Source organism: Drosophila subobscura, chromosome U (genome assembly GCF_008121235.1).
Source record: "Drosophila subobscura isolate 14011-0131.10 chromosome U, UCBerk_Dsub_1.0, whole genome shotgun sequence".
Lineage (NCBI taxonomy): Eukaryota > Metazoa > Arthropoda > Insecta > Diptera > Drosophilidae > Drosophila > Drosophila subobscura.
This window is the reverse complement of record NC_048534.1, coordinates 24,679,331-24,698,703: the sequence shown is the minus strand read 5'-3', so window position 1 is coordinate 24,698,703 and position 19,373 is coordinate 24,679,331. Positions and strand designations below refer to the sequence as shown.

At 44.1% G+C, this 19,373-nt stretch overlaps 1 protein-coding gene across 1 annotated transcript in view; it reads right to left on the bottom strand.

The window, feature by feature from the left end:
* The window catches only part of LOC117900278 (S phase cyclin A-associated protein in the endoplasmic reticulum), a 30,480-nt gene that overhangs the window by 7,992 nt on the left and 3,115 nt on the right, over positions 1 to 19,373 (bottom strand). Inside the window, exons 3-6 of the mRNA XM_034810590.1 lie at positions 17,951 to 19,358; positions 17,625 to 17,882; positions 17,438 to 17,561; positions 14,829 to 14,968 (exon numbers count right to left, since the gene is read on the bottom strand). Of these exons, the coding sequence (XP_034666481.1) occupies positions 14,829 to 14,968; positions 17,438 to 17,561; positions 17,625 to 17,882; positions 17,951 to 19,358 (1,930 nt within the window). The remainder of the gene's footprint in view (positions 1 to 14,828; positions 14,969 to 17,437; positions 17,562 to 17,624; positions 17,883 to 17,950; positions 19,359 to 19,373) is intronic.

Below are 19,373 nucleotides of genomic sequence, written 5' to 3'. Positions count from 1 at the left end.
CTGGACCCATCACTAGCTACAACCAACAACTGTTCCATGTCCTGTCCCTGTGTTTGTGTCCTGTTGATATGTGAAATGAAACACCTTGCCACGAGAGCAAATGAAATGTCATTTAGCTGTTGATTACTCGAGCTACAGCGACCAGTACAGAACCCAGGCTGCAGCCTCTAGTAGGGTGGAGAATATATCCTGAAGCCGGAGGAGGGTTCATGAATTTAAATCGTTTTCAAATGATATGACACATGGTATGGTTCCTGGTTCCTGGCTCCTGCTTCTGTTCCTGCTTCGAGTACTGCTGCTGGTTCTGGCTCCTGATTTTACCCCGTTTTTGGCCGAAGCGGCAGTTCGGTTTGCCTTTGACCGCTTCAGGCGCTTAACAAGTGCGGGTTGTCTCTGCCACACACAAAAGGAAGGGAAAGCAAAGGGCAGAACGGCACAGGAACAAAGGTAGAGGATGATACACACCGGCAAACAGGCGACATATGGACACTAACGACAAGAAAATGGGCGAATGATTGAGGCTTATTGGCAGTCGGAAGAGTGGGGAAAGGGCAGTGAATAGATACTTCAAGGAATCGCAAGTGGCCTGCAGGCAATAAAGGGATCTCTGGGGAGGGAAGGGAGCTGTAGCTATGGTGCCTTAATAAAATTCATTGCAATAAAGCAAATGATGGATAAATGGTAGCAATAGATATAGTAATAGAAGAGCAATAGCTATGGCTACAGTATTGGACACTTATTCCTATTCCTAACTATTTCCAGAAATTATTCAATTAGTCCCAAACTTTCCGCGTGAAGATCAAGCTGGAATCTTTGCGAATGTTTTTGGAATATAATTATCTATTTATTTTGAATATTTAATGTTGAAAGATGCACCAATAAATATCTTAATCCTTAAGTTTGATATATTACTGTCCATATATTAGCGACTCCAGTGTGAGAGGTTGAGGTTCCAATTATAAGAAGCTTAAGAAATTCAAAAATAATGGAAAAAGCAACCCAAGAAAAGCTAAATCATTAGGATCCACGATTCTTGATTCATTTTCTTACATATTTTATGCCATAAAGCGCTTCTCCTCTCTCCCAGCAACAAGAATTTCATACTGCCACAGATTCTCCCTACAACCATGCTCCTGTTATGAACACTTTTTAACCCTAACACACGAGATGTGTGTGTTTTCTCAACATAAAATCTGCTTAGCAGCTTTTTGCAGCAGTAATTCAATTTCAACACGACGAAATCATTGAAATGCATCAAATTCTAATTCAAATTCATTCAATCAAAATAAAGTCAACAACTGAGGCTGAGTCGGAGGCTGAGGTGGAGGCTGGAAAAATGCCAGCTGGCATTCGGGCAACCCATTCATACGGCAATTCGAGTGCGGAACGGATTTCAGCCCATGCCATGCAGATCAGCAGCCAGCCAGCCTTTTGCGGTGGGCCTAAAACAACATTAGGAGATTTCGAAAGCAAAATAGAGGACAAACGACAGACAGGCAGAAAGGTGTTAAACGTGAAAACTAAACCAGAAATAAAATATATCTACAAAAGGGAACCCAACACAGGGGTTGGGTAGCACGAGTCGCGGGCAATGGAAAGTTGATTAAAATGCAATTGGAAATTGTTTTTCTCTCTCTTTGCTGGTTGTCAGCACTTGATTAAGAGCAACTGTTTCTTTTTCGAACCGGAGAAGGGCTGGAAAAACTGTCAGCTCCTCTACCCCTCTACACTGTGCCTCCCTCCCGTGGTGTCATGTCAAAACAATGCAATCCGAGTCGAGTCGATGCGAGTCGAGGAGCGATTTTTAGGGGTAGTCCAATACAAGAGTCGAGAGCGCTCACTGATTGCCCACAAGTGGCAGCAGCAGCGGCAGCGGCAGGCAACCCTCCAGGAATGCAATTGGAATAAGGGAGGGGCTGGGGGTAGAGGCATACTCTCTGTACACACACACACACACCTGGTGCGTTGCGCATAGCCAACTTTGTTGGCCATGTTTATGCATTAGACCGCGTGTTAAATAATTTCATGCTGCAAGTTTTTCGACTGCTTCCTTTATGGCCATAAAGGGAGATGCCTGGGAGGGTGGCTCGTGCCCTGGAACTTTTAATGTTTCAACTCGGGTAAAAATGTTGGCATGTGGAGTTAAGTAACATTATCAGTGGGTATAGCAGCAGTGGCAGTGCCATCGTTATCATTAACAGCCAGTGTGACATCATCATCATCATTTTATCATCATAATTATTGGGTTTATTAGGGCAGCACGTACAAGCAGGCAGGGCAGAGGCACAGCTGCTGTCACCAGAAACGAGGTGGAATGGTGTGGGATGGGCTGGGCTGGGATCTCTCCCGTATTTCATATAAATCTCTGGCAGAACTAAGACAATCCGTCATGCTGCTGTACAGATTCTCCACAGCGGAGCTAATGGAGCTTAGACCTTGCACAGTAATAAGTATTCCTCCTATGAATTTCAATTGCTGAAATCTCCACCACTCCCTCCCGCTTCTGGAGGATGTTTACATTACTAATATGGAAACGCCTTCTTCACATTCAGGGGGAAACACAACATCCTTATTGAATCCGCGTACGTGACTCTCTAATGCCCAGCAAGGGTTCCCTTTCGGATTGCTTTTGTGCCTGGCAGGCGGTCTGCTCGGCCCTGTGTGTCCTTTTGCCACTTTGGACATCCTGCAGTGCTAATAACCCACTTACTTAGACTTATCCTTTTGTTGCTCACTCTCTCTCTGAGCTCTGTGCTCTCCTCTGGCCATCAATTATATAGACTCTGGAGCAGTCCAAGGGAACTGCAATTCAAATTGAAATCGAATTTTTGACCGCATTCGGGTGCAGTTTTTTTCGTTCTTTGCCTGAAACTTTTGATTGTATGGCAAAACGAAATGGTCAATGGGTACACCCCTAGAATTTGCTTGGTTTCCTATGACGGTTTGGACTTTAATGCTTTAATTGCATTTGTAAATGTTTTGGTTGAGCCTGCGATTCAATTTTGTTTATGGGTGCGCTCTGCAGGGCCATGTGTGGCTCTGCATGGATGTGGGCAGAAGGTTGACAGGATTTTGATCGGATATGTTCAAATTTTAGAAGGTTTTGTGACGGCTTGGGGGGTAGGAAGATTAGGAATACGCGTAGGATATGATAATTCGATGGTTCTAAGGGTATTAATTGAAATCTAAGAGAGATTTGAACATTTTTGGTTGCTCTTATCATAAAGTAAACATTTCTAGAGATTAATTACATAAAATTGTATTTTATTATGTAAAAGATAAAATATATTTCTTCAAAATTCAACAAACTTTAAGATCTTATTTGAAGAAGTACAACCAGTTATTTGCTCACTCTCAGTAGCGAAAACCCCACTAACCGCTCAAACATCATTTACAGAGCATTCAAAATTCTTTACCCAAAAACTGCACCTACCCTAGGTCAATCCTCTTTCAAAAGTTCAAACTTTCCAACATTTTTTTTGCACTACTTTTATTTTTTGGATAGTTTTTCAATATTTATTTGCAGGCAATTCAACTCGATTGATTGGTCATGCCCAGGGGACACAATGCCGTGCGGTTCGGCAGGAGCTCAGCTACGGTCACGCCCTGTCCATTGCACTCCACTCCGCCCCACTCCACTGACCACTTTTTGTGGTCGATGGCACCACAGCTGTCACGTCACGCAAAACTCTTGAAAATTCTTGGCGTAAAAATGTAACTAATTTGTGTGTTTTTATTGTAATTAAGCGTTAAATTTAAAAAAACAGAAAATTCAAAATAAAGTAACAGAAACACAAATCAAATGACAAGCGGATAGGAGGGTGCGGAGAGGAGTGCGGAGTGAAGGAGTGAGGGCATAAGGCAGCTGTGTGCCCCAGGGCCGCACCTTGGACTGATAAGAGTTCCAGATGAGATCGTAATTAATTTCGGATTCAACTTTTGTTTTACCCTGTAAACGAGGTTGGAATAAAGGGTGTATGTGTTTTTGGGGATATTAAGGGAAGGGATAAGAGCTGACAAGGACAATTGCATCAAAGTGCATTATATTTCAACTTCCTTCTATGGTAAATCCTCACGTGAATAATTTTCTGTGGTAGATACAGCCTCGAAGATAGGTCTAGCCTCTTTTATTTGATTTTTTGACATGGACAACATCCATTGATCCTGAAAAATTCAACACGATCGAGTTATAATTTATTACAGCATTTTGGCAGCAAGTATTTTATTTTCTTTAAATAGAATAAATCTCATTGCTCCAATTAAATTATTTCCCTTTTCTGGCCATTAATTTAGGTTCGATCACTAGACAACTCCCACCTAAAGGTAATTTTGTAGTCTCAATACTTAATCCACCATTAAATTTCCTTCTTGTTTCATTTTTTTTTCGATGAATGCAAATGAATTTTTACGTATCGTATAAGCAACAACAGCGATTTTAATTCATTTACCTCGCGACAGTCGCTCCGCCTCAGCTGATGATGATGATTCAGTTGTGGATGAGGCTGAGGCTGGCTCGGGTCCCAGACATTGACGTAAATTGATTTTCACGCAGTGTACCCGAAAGTGCAAGGGAGAAAGAGTTAACGCCAGAGTGGAAGGGAAGGGCAGGGCAGGCAGGGAAGGGAGAGGGAAAGATGTAGCGCCAGCGAGGGAGACAGATAGCGCAAGAGAGGCGCCCGGAATATCCCGCAAACCGCAAGGCAGAGATCAAGGCCCAGCGCATAGCGAAAAACCGCAGCGAAAGGATTCCTTCACTGCACGCGTAGCCGTGAGATTGAGTGTGTTTGTGTGTGTGTGTGTATCGGCCTTTTGTGCTCATCATAAATAATGCGCAAAGTGGCAAAAGGCGAGACCCAAGCCAAACCAAAGCCAGTGGGGAGAGGGGACGGGCATTGCCGCTTATCAGCAAGAAGCTCCATGAAACTTAAGCAGAAAGTAAAGCGCGTAATAAATGAGGGAAAAAGATGCCACGGCATAAATATGGCAGGGCATAATGCAGTGAAATGAAAGGCAATGAAATGCTCGAGATCCATAATACTAAAAGGGTGTACCATATATAGAGAGAAATGCAACTTAAAATCAAGCAAAACAAAAGGAAAAATCAATACCCAAAATGTGGAAAAGATTTCTGCTGTTTATGGAACATATTCTTGGACATTGTTTCAACTAGATGGATATACTTTTCTATGCATTATCCCAACCTATATTCCATTTGTTCTAAACTCAATTTTTCCTAGAATCTTTGCTCAGTGATGGATCTCCCATAAGTCTCCACTGAGAAGCTGTCAAATATTACTGAAAGATCCAACGAATATATCCATTTCCTATCCATTTGGTTCCGCCAATCCCTTCGCATCCTTTGCCACTTCTACCCCCTTTAACGAACTTTGCTTACTGCCAATTTGTATTAGTTATTGACTTATAGCCTAGTGCCACGCCCCCAATTGAATACCTCTTTTTTTTTAGCGACAGTTGCTTCTGGGGTTCTCCTTTTTTTTGTAAAATCTGTTAAACTTTTTATTAGGTTGCGCCTCATTGCGCCGGCCAAAATTCAGTGGCCAGAACCTTCGGCCCATTACCACGCCCATTAATGCAAATTAAACGCAATGCAGACATATGCCAAAATCAAGTCCCTGCGTGGATTATCCTGTTCCTCCGCATGCTGACTGCCTGCCTGCTCTTCGGTTGCGTTTCGGTTGCGTTTCGTTTCGGGATGTGTCACAGCGCATTATCATTCATAAATCAAAACATGGAAATTGTTTAGCATGGCGAAGGAAGCCGGGGTGAGTGAGCGGAAGAGGGGTTGCATACCACGTAACCTCTACCCTAACCCAACCCACAATCCCCCTCCTCTCTCCACGCTGTGCAGTCTAATAAACATGTATAAAAAGTTATGAATAAATTAAGACATTTGGTTGTCAGTTCGGGTCTAAAGGGGGAAAGGGACAGACTGGCAGACTGTGCCTTCAGGCCTGGCGGGGTTGTTGCTCACTTTTTTTCCTGTGTTTTTTTATGCGAATATGCATCATTGATTAAACTCACATTAAACAAGGGGCAGCAAGAGAGAGAGAGATCCTCAGGGCTTGAGGGCCATGGCAAGTGCCGAGATGAGCTGTCAAGTGCGCGCAGAAATAAAGAGTGCGAAATATAAATCCAACTGAAATTCAAGTAAATTCTAGACATAGATATGCGACCATGCGGTAGGCCATAAAGGCAAAAGACAAACACGGATGTGGCAATCACACATGTGGGATATATAATCTCCAATTCTGTCTAGCGGGAAGTTTTTAAAATGAAAATTCATCAACACGTCAGCCAGCCATCCATCCATCCATCCAACCATCCAACCATCTATCTATCCGAACAGGAATACCATATTCCCCCGCACCATTTCTTGTCTCGTGTCTCCTGTGTTTTCTTAGTAACGAACCGCCACCCAAAGCGTTTTCCATTTACCCCAAAACAAAGGACAAAGAGACAGACAGACATTCAACGGGGTAAACGTTTGCCCTGATATTTTATATATATATTTATTTTGACAGACAGTGGCAGGGCGGCGGAGAAAGAGTTTCGGTGCGTCTTCAATTACGACACGCGCGTTGAAAATAAAATTTCAGCAGTTTTTGCCCGCCGCTTCTTTCCATATGGGGCCTGTCACAGCAAAAAAAAAATAACAAAATACAGAAACCACAAGGCAGAAATGCTCCATCCTGGGTAGACTGTGGGGACTGTGGGTAGAAATTCCACATCACAAATGGACAACACACGTGGGGGCTAGAACTGCCAGCGTTGACGGGTGGCGGGACCCTCTGCGCTGGCTGACTGGCTCCCCGGGCAACCTTTTCGAGGCTGTTAAAAAGCCAGAGAGAGAAGCCAAAATAGCTGCGAGAAAGTAAAGCCGCTCGTAAAACTCAAACGAGGCGCGAAGATGGAGCAGCAGCAGCACCAGCAACAACAGGACTCTTCCCCGCCCCAATGGCAGGGGCAAAAACATGGCGCCAAATAACCGCAACCATAACGATGTTCTCCCTCCGCTACTCAAACTCCTGCAAAATCCCAGCACTGAGAGACCCTGAAGCAGGACCATGAGGCGACGTTTGCCGCCATTTTGTAAAAGAAAAGTGCATATAATAAAATAAAATAGCAACAAGAACAACAAAAGCCAGTGGCACAAAACATACAGCGGAGCACACGGTAGGAAGGAGCAAAATATCTATGGCGTACACAAAAAATGGCATTAAAACGAGGCGAAGAAAATGGCAACAGAAAACGAAGATTTCAATACACTTTTGGTGGGTAAAAAGTGCACATCGGGGTCACCAAATGAAACAGAAATATTGCCAGCAGAATGTGAGTGTTGCTGAAGAATATGTGAAATATATTTGATGTCAATTTTGGGAGCAATTATATTCAGAAAACATAATTACAAATATCTTTTATATGAAGGATTTATTTTGGAGATAACTCAAATCATTTTTGGTCACTTATCAGTTCTATCAACACTTCAGCATATCTTTACCCACAGAAAAGTCCATATACCCCCTGGTTCGTATAGAGTCCTCTACGATTGTGGAGGCTAAGTCACAAGCCACTGAAAATGGGCGCCTGTGATTTGGCTTTCTTTGTGGCTGCGCATGTGTGTGTGTGTTAGGGGGAAAAAGTGGAAAATGGAAAATGGCGAACGAATGAAAATGTCGCCAAGCGAGAGCATCATAAAAAATTATGCCCAAAGTAAAGGTTCTCCCGTCTCCCATGCCATGTGTGTTGCCCAACCAAATTGCGTTCTTATGGCACTTTAGTGGCAAAATCAAATTAGAATTTATGGAAAGTCGTTGTCCAATCATAAATGTGGCGCCCCATCATATAGGAATAGCCATAGCCCTACCCTGCCCACTCTCCGATTGAATAGCCATAAGCAGGGCCGAGACGACTTTCATTTTCCATTTTCTTTCCATTTTCCTTTTGCCTTTAGTGCTAAATGACCTTTAGTACGGAATACTTTTACTAGTAGTACTTTTCGCCAAAGATTTTTAGTTTGCATCGTAAATTTTTACAACCATTTATAGGCAGGCGGCTTAGTAGAGGAGGATGGGACGGGATGGTATGGTATGGGGGTGGGAGTGGATTAGTGGCTTGTAATGTGCGCCATCTGTTGGAACGATGCGATGCGATGCCACTTGAGGGCATTACTCATGCCACATTTGGCCGGATTCAAGTGCTTAGCGTGTTAATTTGCACCAGCTAAAGATCCAGAGCGGGGGATGCGACCAACCGACTGACTATCTTCTGTACGAATATAACTATAATGCGAGGGTTGCTGCTGGAATCGCCTTGGCCTGCGGCACCACCGTGTTAAGCCCTCACAATTGCCATTTGATTGAGTGAGATGCGTCAGTTGGTTCAGCCAGCGATGCGAATTAACTAACAACAACGAAAACATTGACGAGGGGGGAGTATGATGAGACGAACATGAGTTCGAGAGAGGGTCGTCGGCTGGTGGTGCATTATCACTTGTACTTCGCTCTCTCACTCTCTCCGTCTCTCTGTGTGTGTCTCTCTGACGAGCATTAAATTAACTGTAACTGGCACTGAACTTTACACATTTTACATATGTCGCTTCGCCTACAACCGACACAAACTTCATCTTGGTGGGTGGTTGTTCCGCACCTTCCCCCTCTCCTAATATTCCCCTAGAGAGTGTAGTGTACCAGAAAAAAAAGAAAGGCAAAAATCAAAGCGAATGCACTCAAACGAATGCCTCAGCCTCGAGCCTGTCCTAGGTAATTCAATAGCCAAAAGCCGTCCCAGTATCCAGTCTCCCCTCCTCTCCAGACCGAGTCCCATCTCCCCGTTTTGGTCTTTGACATGCGGCAATGCTGGACAGGCACTCATCAAACTTTTGACATGCAGCTCATCCAGAAACAAGGGACTGGGCCGACTGCGAACTAAGGCAGAGAGAGAGGGAGAAGGAGAGACATAGCTGTTGATGCTGCTGCTGCTGCTGCTGCTGCTGCGCCTTTTTGCATGCAAAATGTCAGCGCATATGTCAGGCTTTTGCATATGACCTCTTCGGGATATGTTCGGAGAGGGCAAGCAACAAAGTTATGGAATGACAAGAATGGTTTGCTGGGAACGTGTGGAATCGGGAGATGCAAGATCGTGCTTGTCGCGGCGAGGCTGCTCTTAAGCTGCTCTCAGGCTGTGCCGTTTCTGACTGCTCTCTTCAGCTTTGTCTCTCTCTCTCCCTCTCTTCGTTAAGCAGAGATCGGAGCTTTCGCTCTTCTGTCCATGGCGTCATCTGTTTTGCTCTTATGGTTCCCTAAACTCAGCCAAGGCAATCGCTATTTTCTTGTGCACCCCTCGCTCAACTATTTTTTTCTCGAAAAAAACCTTGCCCTGTATGGCCAAATGCATTTTGATGCAAATCCACAGCGAAGTTTTGGGCTACACTTCTTTTGAGGCTACCACTCTGACCCTTGGCCTATCCATGGGCACACCTCCGCTCCCCTCCTTTACCCTGCAGCACTCTCAGTGTGCATAAATCCTATGTGTGTATGTGCATGTTCTGGTGCTGCTCCTGCTGCTGCTGCTGCTGCTATGATGTCTTTGTAACTGTAATTGATGCTGACTTTTTGACAGTTTGAATGTCGAACGAACGAACGAACAGATGAGCGAAAACGAAAACTGCAAAACGAAACGAAAACTGAAGCGCCAGTTGCCTGCAGGACCTTCGCACTCGAAGGGGGAATGACAACTCTGATTAGTTGTGTGACAGTTTTGTGATTTGAATTCAATTATGACATGCAAAAGGACTGCAGGTGGTTGTTGGTGGTATCTCTGGCGCAGCGATAGAGGGAAAAATTACACGAAAAACGAAAGGAAATTCGAGGCAGCAGGCAGACCAGAGACCTTCCCTGTTTCTGGGGCGGGGAGAAGATCAATAAAAACACACCGTTAAGAGTCAATATTTTGATTTTGAACGTTGAGCGGCGCGTTGGGGGTTAAACAAAAGGAGCGTCGCACACTAAGCAAATAGGAAACTTTTCTCCAATTTCGAAACAACAAAAGCCAGAACACAAGAGACAGCAGCGTCCATAGCCGTTGAATTCCCTCTATGACGCTCAGTCCTTTGTGGAAAAGAATCAACAGAAAGCAGGGAAAAGGAGCAAACAGAAGGAGGAGCAGGGGCAGGAGAAGGAAAAGTAACGGGGGAAAAACTGAAATCGGATATTAAATGCCGCACAGAAAAAAAAATAAAAGGAAAACAAACAACAAAGGGACACGGCAATGAGCAGAAAGGGTGGGAGAACTAAATAGGGAATAGGAGATGCACTGAAAGAAAATAAGTACCTAGATAATGGGTATTATTGGATGAGATTCTGGTTAGCTTAAGATTTGCTATAGATGTTCCGTAAAGTGCGGTGGAAACTGCAGCGAAAATTGAACTCAGCTGCTAAGCCACACTGGAAAAGAACGCGAAAGTGTGATAGAAATCCACGAGCAACTTTATTTCTTCAAACCTTCCAACCTCAATCCGCGATTATCAGGAAATTTTAATGACATTTTTCAAAATATTTGTTTCTAATATTTTTCTCCGTGTAATGAACCAGCTAGGGTTAGTCCCAGAGCCACGAAACAGATACTGGTCACAGCAGCAGCAGACTACCGATAGAACAGTGCGGCTATAGCCAGTGCAGGCGATAGTTATCCTTCAGAGCAGCAGCAGCAGCAGTGAAGGCGAACGAGAACGTCAACCAACAAAGGCTATAGAATGAAATTAATACATTTGACCAGATGATAGGAGAGTCCAGCTAAAGCAGGGCAGGGAGGCCTTGAGAGGAGATGGTTGAGTTGCTTGTCCGTGCCATTTTAAGGTCTAAATAGTTGCACTAATATGTCGATGGTAAAATAAAACCCACAGACACGTGTGGGCGAGGAAGGCCCTTCGACAGTGGCCTCGTAATTGAGCCCAAAGTTTTCTCCACAACCACAGACATTGTCAATTGTAAAGTGCACACACACCACACACACACAAACAGGACGTGGATGTGGATGTGGGATGTGGCTGCCAAGGCTATGTAAGCCCCAAAGTCTACCACTTGGCCATAACTCCAAATTGGCCATTCGATATGGTTACTTAAAGGGTAATTAAATTAACTGCCGCACAGCAGTGGCACAGAGTAGGAAAGCACACAGGCAGCAGTAAATGCAGCAGTAACAACAGAACAGAAAGCAGCAGCAGCAGCAGCAGCCGCCTCACCAGGGTGTCCTCGTTGACATCCTTCCCAAAAACTGGAGGCGCGGCGCAGCAGCAGCAGCAGACAAACAAAAGGAACACGCGGCAGGATAAAATATTACTAGATTTCTTTTCCATATACACATGTACATAGATGTACGTGGAATATGCATATTTCATTATGACTGGAAACTTTAGGGGTTGTGCAAAGAAAAGGGGTTCCGGTTTTGGGTTTCGGTTTGAGTTTTGTGTTTTGGGTTTTTGGGCTCTCCTCGGGGTGTTTGCTTTATCGCGTGCCAAATCATCGTTATGATTGCGCCCTCTCCTCAGACGACAGCGTTGTGCCTTTTTTTGTGTGTGGAATTGATGATCACATCATGATTAAAATATATTTACTGCTCTTTTTTATGGAGTGGAGGGGTCTAATGATTGTGTTGATTAATTATGAATCAATTACATTGTAAAAAGATAGCTCTAGATGAATCTGCCTATCTGTTTCTCTCCTCTGGGAAGGTGGCAAAAAGTGTAGCAAATCAAATTTGTTATGGTCTGAGGGTACCATTTATTTGAGCATGAATTATGGTTCTCAGAAGAATTTTGAATTATATGCCAAATTATTTGATTAATGATTGCAAAGACCATGAAAAATGTCTTTGGTTTTTGGACATTTGTATAGAAAACAAATTAAAAAATGAAAATGATAGAATTTAGACAATTTTCAGGTGTTGCGAATTCATCAAATAATTTTTAATTGGATTAAAAATTGATTTAAATCTCAGGGGAAATTTTGCAAACGATTTCAGTGTAGAAAATAAATTTCATTTGCTTCATTATTTGAGGAGTAATCAATTTTCCCATGCCACACAACATATTCCTTAACAATTGCCTCCTAAAAATATGAAAAATAAAAGTTTTACTTTGAAAAGTTTTGGTGCCCATTATTCCCTTTCGTAAGAAACTAAAAACCCAACAGCGAAAAGCTATACCTTTTCGCTAAAAACATAAAGTTCCCCATGAAGTTTCTCTTTTTCAACTGTTTGATTCGATTACACGACTCCCACTCTCTCTCTCCCTCGTAACTGCTAAACTTTATTCAAATAAAAAACAAAAAAAAGAGGAAGCCAACTCCCAAGAAGGACCCTGCCCTAGCCAATGGCTCTCCCAAGAAACCTGACCAATTAAAAGTAAACAAAAATTTAATTATGCATCTCACAAAAAGCTGCACGTAGAGCACAGGGAGAACCGGAACAAGAAAAGAAAGCTGCAATTGAATTAGGAAGAGAAAGGAGGGGATGGCGATGGAGAAAGCTACAAAACATTTCACCAATGTGGCCAGGCAGCTGAAAAGAAGATGGAAAATGGAGCAGGGAGTGGGCAGAAGATGGCGGACCATTCAAGTGCGGCGAATTGAATTTCTCATTCAACCAAAGCCAAAAATGAAGGTGCCACAGAGAGCGAGTGAGAGAGAGAGAGACAGCGAGCGGCAGATGAATGTGTTGGGGGGTGGTTTGCGACCCTCAAACCCCCCAAAAATTATAGTCAAAAGGAAATTTGATTTTGCAAACTCATGCACACAGACAACTGGCACACCCATACAGCTGCAGTGTTGTGCTCCTGTAATTGAATTGAGCGCCGAAATGCGCGCTACGAAAAATGGCACAAGGAGCAGCAGGAGCAGCAGGACGTAAAGCAGGAGGAGCAGAATGGGAAGCAGCAGAACCACAAAAGGCTGTAAAGAACAGAACACACACACACAGGCACACACACACATAAAAATAAACCAACAATGGCCGGGACTAATAAAATAAACGAAAAGCCTTTGTAAGCAAATTGAAAATATAAACAAACGAAAATTGATAAAGAACAGCACGGAAAAAAAAGACAGAAAGCATACAAAAAGTAAGGAACATAAAAAAATGAGAAATAAAGGTATACAAAAAATGTAACCAACACAACAAAAAAATGAAAGAAAAACAACGGCCGAGAGAAAAGCTAGAAAAAGGCAGAAAATTGGTCAACACACACACAGAGCCACACACAACAATAGCATAAACAAAAGGCTCGGACACACCACACACACAAACACATACACATTATAGAGCGGAAAAAAGCCAACAAAAAAAATGGTCGAAAAAAGCAAACAACAAACAAAAGCCAATTCACAATTGAAAAATGCATAACAACAAAGTTTTCTTCTTCTCTTTCTATATATAACAATGAAAGGAGAACGAACACACACACACACACACATACAGAGCCACACATAGAAACCAATTTATACGAAAATAAACAAAATGGCTGCTATAAAGGGGAGCTCTGGTGGGTGGCGGGGACTAGGGACTACAATAACAACAATTCGATTAAAACTTTTCCACACTAAAATGAACGCAAATTAAAGAAAAACAAGAAAGGATGTGCTCCAGGATGGGGAAGTTAAGCATTAGGATACCCTTTTTGAAGGTGTGAAACTATGGCACAGAAAATCGGAAAGAGGTTATAGATAACTAAGATGCAGAAGATATAGAATAGGATGAATATGAGTGCGCTCCAGAAAATGTTAGCTTCAAATCTAAGTTTTTTGAGCTTTGATTTCTTTTGTTTTAATCGATATAAGCAGGGGTCAGATCTAAATAAAATATGCCAGAGATGTTAAGTTTGTGGCAAACATTTGGGAATGAAATAAAAGTTGAATAAGATTATCCTCAGCTTATGAAAATATTTTCTTGATGAATTATTGATTGCATTATGAATCATTTTCATTGTTTCTCTGTGTTTGCTTGAAATTTCTTCAACTAGTTTCGACTAGTTATTCCATTAAGTAGATATCTATGATACAATCCCGCTCTAATCTTCAGTATTCTCACTGTAAATCAAAAATAAGATTGAAGTCAAAACTTTAAAAGTTATCGAGCCATTTTTATAGAAACAAACAAACAGACAGACGTGCGCCAAAAGTCTCTCCCGAACCATAATACCCTCACCCAGAGTACATGTATAAAACAGAGCGGAAACCAAGGCAAAAGAAATAACTGAGAATTCGATATTAAAGTTTCATTTTGAAATTAAAGCCAGCAAAAAGTGGCAGCAGCAGCAGCACCAGAATGGCAGGCCAGGCCCCATAAAAAGTGTTTCAGAGTGTTGAAAGGAGCAACAACAAACGTTACAGCCACACAGCCATATATCCCGCTATCTGTGTGTGTATCCTTCAGTGTGAATATATCCATTTTTCGGTCCGACTTTCCTGGCCGTTACGTTTGACGTAGCGACAACGATTAACGTTGCGGCTAAACGCAAAGGGAGGCGGCAGCGCAGCGACAGCGCAGCGCTCTGTGTGTGTGCGTGTGTCTGCGCATGCCATCCCACTCGCACAGCAGCAGCGACACGCCCCTCACACACTGGAAGGTGCACGTGCGAGTGGGATGGCAGCATGGCACACCCCCGTGTATGGCTAGCCCTTTCTGGCATGCACAAATTTTCGAACTGGATTTTCGAAATGGTGAAATTTCCCCTCTTTTTCCCAGAAGTGAACTTGTAGTTTGGGGAATTTTACGGTACTGTGTTGCTTTGTTGTTTTTGTCATTGTTTTACTCACTTGATGAGGTCCGGTAGGCGTTCCGGCACTTTGGGGTGGGTGTCCTTCTTCATGTAGTTCGAGGAGAGCGCCTCCGTGCAGGCCATCATTAGCTCGGTGGATAACTCGACCGGATGTTGTGGTGATTTTTCTTCGGGAAACTGCGGAAAAAAAAGCGAAAGACAATCGAAAAGTAAAGAAGAAATTCGAACAAATTAAAAATGAATTCGAGTGCACAATTGTTGCATGCTTTTTTCGGTTGCCACCGAAAATGCAGTTAGAGAAGGTGCAGGAGGAGGAGCAGCAGCAGAAGCGCAGACGAATGTCAAGTGAAATCTTTCGTTTTGTGTTTAAATTAATTAACAATTTAAACAGCAACAAATGACATTGAAAAATAAAGATAAAGATAGAGAGAGTGAGAGAGAGAGAAGGAGACATGCCACATCCATCAAAAATGTTAATTTATGTTCCTTCCTCTCACTCCCTCACTCATTCACTCACGCATTCTCCACCAAACAGTTACGGTTAACTTTTTCATTCTGTTGCTCCTTCTGCTTGGCTCTCTTCATCCTCTTATTCTTCATTACATGACAAGCGGCGCGCGCGCTGATCCATCAAACAAAAGCAAAGGTGAGAGAAGCGCAGGGGAGGAGGAGGAGTGTAACGATGGACGGGGACGTGTTGTGCCGCGGAGAGAGAGGTAGGAGGCACAGAGGTGAGCGACAATAAACACGAGCCAAAAAGGAACTCCACAAAGTGCGATGCGCAGTAAACATTTTGATACCCTCAATGCAGAGGGTATGAAGATTTGCAGGGAAGTTTGCTATGCAAGTAAAAGCTTTATATTTATATAAGAATTTGGGAGTGAGTTGGTATTGGACTTTTGTACCTTTATTTTCAAAGCAAGAATTAAATTTTTGCATTGTAACAACCAATGAATAATTTCGAAAAATGATATTTCATATTGCCTCAATACTAGTGCGCCTAGAAGAGATTATTATAATGCATAGAAGAAAGTATAATGGACATCGTTATCTCCTAAAACAGAATATTTCTTGTTATTCTTGTTATTATTTTGTTATTCTACCAGAAGAAACCACAGATATCAAAGAACTATATCATCTAAATGTCAAGGAAATAGTATTTGCATAGAATATAAAAACTTGGAGTGGACATAGAGATTATTGATATGGCTTTACCATAAATATTCCAGCTCCTAGGGCATTTAATCTTCGACACCCCAATCTATCCATCACTTCTTGTTATAGAATAAAATATACAAAAAAGAAATCCAAAAAAATATACGAAAAATAAAGAAAAAATATAAACAGAGGTGAAGAGGCAATGTTTATTGGGTGGGGAGAGTGGCTTTTTATGCCATTTAACGATTGATTTAACAGCAGCCGCAAAATATTTAAACATTTTACACGCTGACAAATTGGCCAGGAAGGGAACAACACCAGAGAGTGAGAGAGAGAGGGGGGGCTAGGAGGGGACGGAGGTCCACAGGGTACGCAGAGCTAGTGCTTAAAAATTGATAGGCCAAGCTGACAGCGCCCCAAGGCCCGTACCGCACCGTGCCGTTCCTTCCCGGCGGCCAGTAAATAAAATTCAAATAAAAATGCCAAACAAACAAAAGGCAGCGCCAAATAAAAGCGTCAAAGAAATGGCAAATAAACAACGCGATCCAAACGAGCCAAGCGCACAGAGGAGCGGACAGAGAGCGGGGCAGTAGGGACGGACAAAACAAAAGTCGAAATAAAACATAAACTTTAAACAAATGGTAGGGGCATAAGAGAGCTGTAAGAGCGTAGGGCAGCGATGACTAGTGGATGCTCTGACTTACAGATATTTGATTCTATATAATAAATAAATAATCATATAGCCGGAATATGCATACGGACATTTTTAAAACCAATTTAAACTTAATCCAAGATTATTTCTTATATTCATAACTATTTTCATAACAACCCACATTTATTCACCTACACTCACCTCTCAAAATAAAAGTTGAGTTTTTTAAGGCAGGGCATTTGGGGTTATTTTCTTATAGAGAGGATTTTCTTGATACACTGAACACCTCACAGAGGGTACTGCAATGACCACAGTAGATAAAAGCAACATAGCAATAGGAAAGTTATATGGTGGATTTAGCACAACAGCATGCAGTTCCCAACACTTTTCCATTATGTTATAATTGAGCTACAATAATAAAACATATTCCTGCCACATAACCTAAACCTCTAGCATACCCTAAAAAGTATTCACAAACTGCCTAGCAATTCCTCGAGACCCTTTTGCGAGACGTGAGGCTATGACACTTTCCATAGGTTAAAGACAGACAACGAGACATAAACGCGGCCAAGTGTTAAGTGGCTGCCGGGCAGGACGACTATAACGAGAGCCAAGTACGAGGACATGCATATAAATATATGTACGTGTGTGTGGGCTATATGGCCGGCCTGGGGAATTGCCAGTTTGCCAACAACTTGCCAGTGTCTCCCAGCCTGCAGCGACTGCCTGGCGACACTTTTATTGGTGTGTGGAGCAGCAGCAGCAGCAGAAAGCCGCTTGGGTGGCACAAACTTCTCTCTCGAAAAGTTTCTTTTGTGTTGTGTTTGTGGGATTACCTGCAGGCTCTTGTAGATGGCATCGAGGAGAGCGGCTATGGAGTTGCCCAGCAGAGCGTGACGTGCTATCTGGGGACACAAGGAGCAGGCATTCCTGTACAGCTGCACCGCCAAATAAACGGATCTGCAAAGGGCACAAAGGATTATTCGCTGCTCATGGCGGGATAAATGTGGAAGGGACACTGACTTGATGGAGACTTCTGTTTGCTGTTTGAGGCCTTCGGTAATCACATGATTGGTCAATATGCCCAGGGCATCCATGCAGAGGAAGGCGAGGAAATCGCATGTCTGTGCCTTGGGCAGCACCCGCAGCAGGTTGCCCAAGGTTCGCTCCATGCCCTGAGGTCCACCGCCCTTGATGATCATATTCAGCAGCTTTGGCACTGTGCTGTCGCGCTTCACATAGGCGGGTGTGGGTTCCACGCCCTCCAAATATTCAGCGGCACTAAAGGGAAAACAAGCAGAGCAATTAATTCGTTGAATCCTTTGAATAAATCCCCCGCCAGTACGCACCTCTGACTCATTCTTTGCTTCAACTTTTTCATTTTCTTCTTGTAGCTGCGTGAATGTCCGCCCGTTCCGCCCACATCCGAGCGCGTTGAGGACATATCCCCATCCTCCGTATTGCTGGTATTGTTGAGCGTCTCATCCGTGTCCTCCTGGTCGCCACGCCCATCCTCTGGCTGCCGCGTGGGCATGGTCAGCTCGAGGGCACGCTGGCGTATGTGTTCGATGTTCTCCTCGTGCCGGCGTGCCGACTCCACCTGTTTCTGTTGTATCTTCCGCTGCAACTCCTCGGTGGTCTGCTGCTGCTGCACCTGAAGCGCCAGCAGACGCTCCTCCCGATCGCGTGCCTTTTCGCGGGCCAGCGCCTGTCGCTGTCGCTCCTTTTGCTCCTGCATTTTGCCAATGCGCTGCTCCTTCTCCAGTCGCGTTTCGTTCATCTTCTCGAGCTTCAGCAGTCGCTCCTTTTCCAGCGCCTGGCGACGTCGCTCGACGGCCGCCTCTTTCGCGAGCTTCTCCTCCACACGCTTCTGGCGTTCCTGTTCGAGCTCTTGGAGTCTGCCCTCGATCTCCTTGGAGGACTCGAGCATGTCCAGGCGCTTGTTTTGGGCCTCCATGTTCTTGATAAAGTTGATCTCCTTCAGCTTCTTGTCCTCGTCGTGTGCCTTGACAATGATTTGCTTCAGATAGTTCTCCCGATTCTCGGCTGCGCGCTGCAGGCGGCCCTGCATCTTCAGCCGCTTGTCCTCGATCAGCTGCTTCTTGGCCGCCTTAACATCCTCCACACGATCGAACAGCTGCTGCAGCTTGGCCGCCTTCTCCTGCTGCAGCACAACCCGCTTTTGGTGTGCGCGTGCCTGCTTGGCCTGATACTTTTTGAGCGTCTCCTGCAACGAGCGACGACGCGAGGGCGACGATAGCTTCTGATGTAGCTCTTGTGCACGGCCTGGATGACGCGCCACATAGGCCTGCAGCGTGGCCAAAGCCTCCTCCCGCTCATTCCACGACATGTCGGACAGCAACGCCTGATAGCGCAGCTCCAGACTGGCATTCTCATCGTCGCTCATGGTTACAAAGACAGCGGCATCGTCGCCGCCCAAGAGATCCTCCTGCTCCAGATCCAGCTGCACCTCGCAGTCCGTCTCATCCGTTTCCGTGTCCACATCGATCTCCGTTTGCTCCAGTTCACGGATCTGCCGCTCCAGCGACTCCTGCTCCTCCACGAGTATGCGCTCATCGCGCTCCTCCTCGTTGTCGTCGGTGTTCTGCTCATCGTTCTCATCGCAGGCACTCAGCGTGTTGGCAGCCTCCACTTTGGACTGCTCACGCACGCTCACGTACAGCTCGCCAATGGTCTTGGAGAATTCGCAATTTGTTTGAATTTTAATGTCAATTTTCTGATGTTCATCGGTGGAGACTGCAAAGGGGAGAG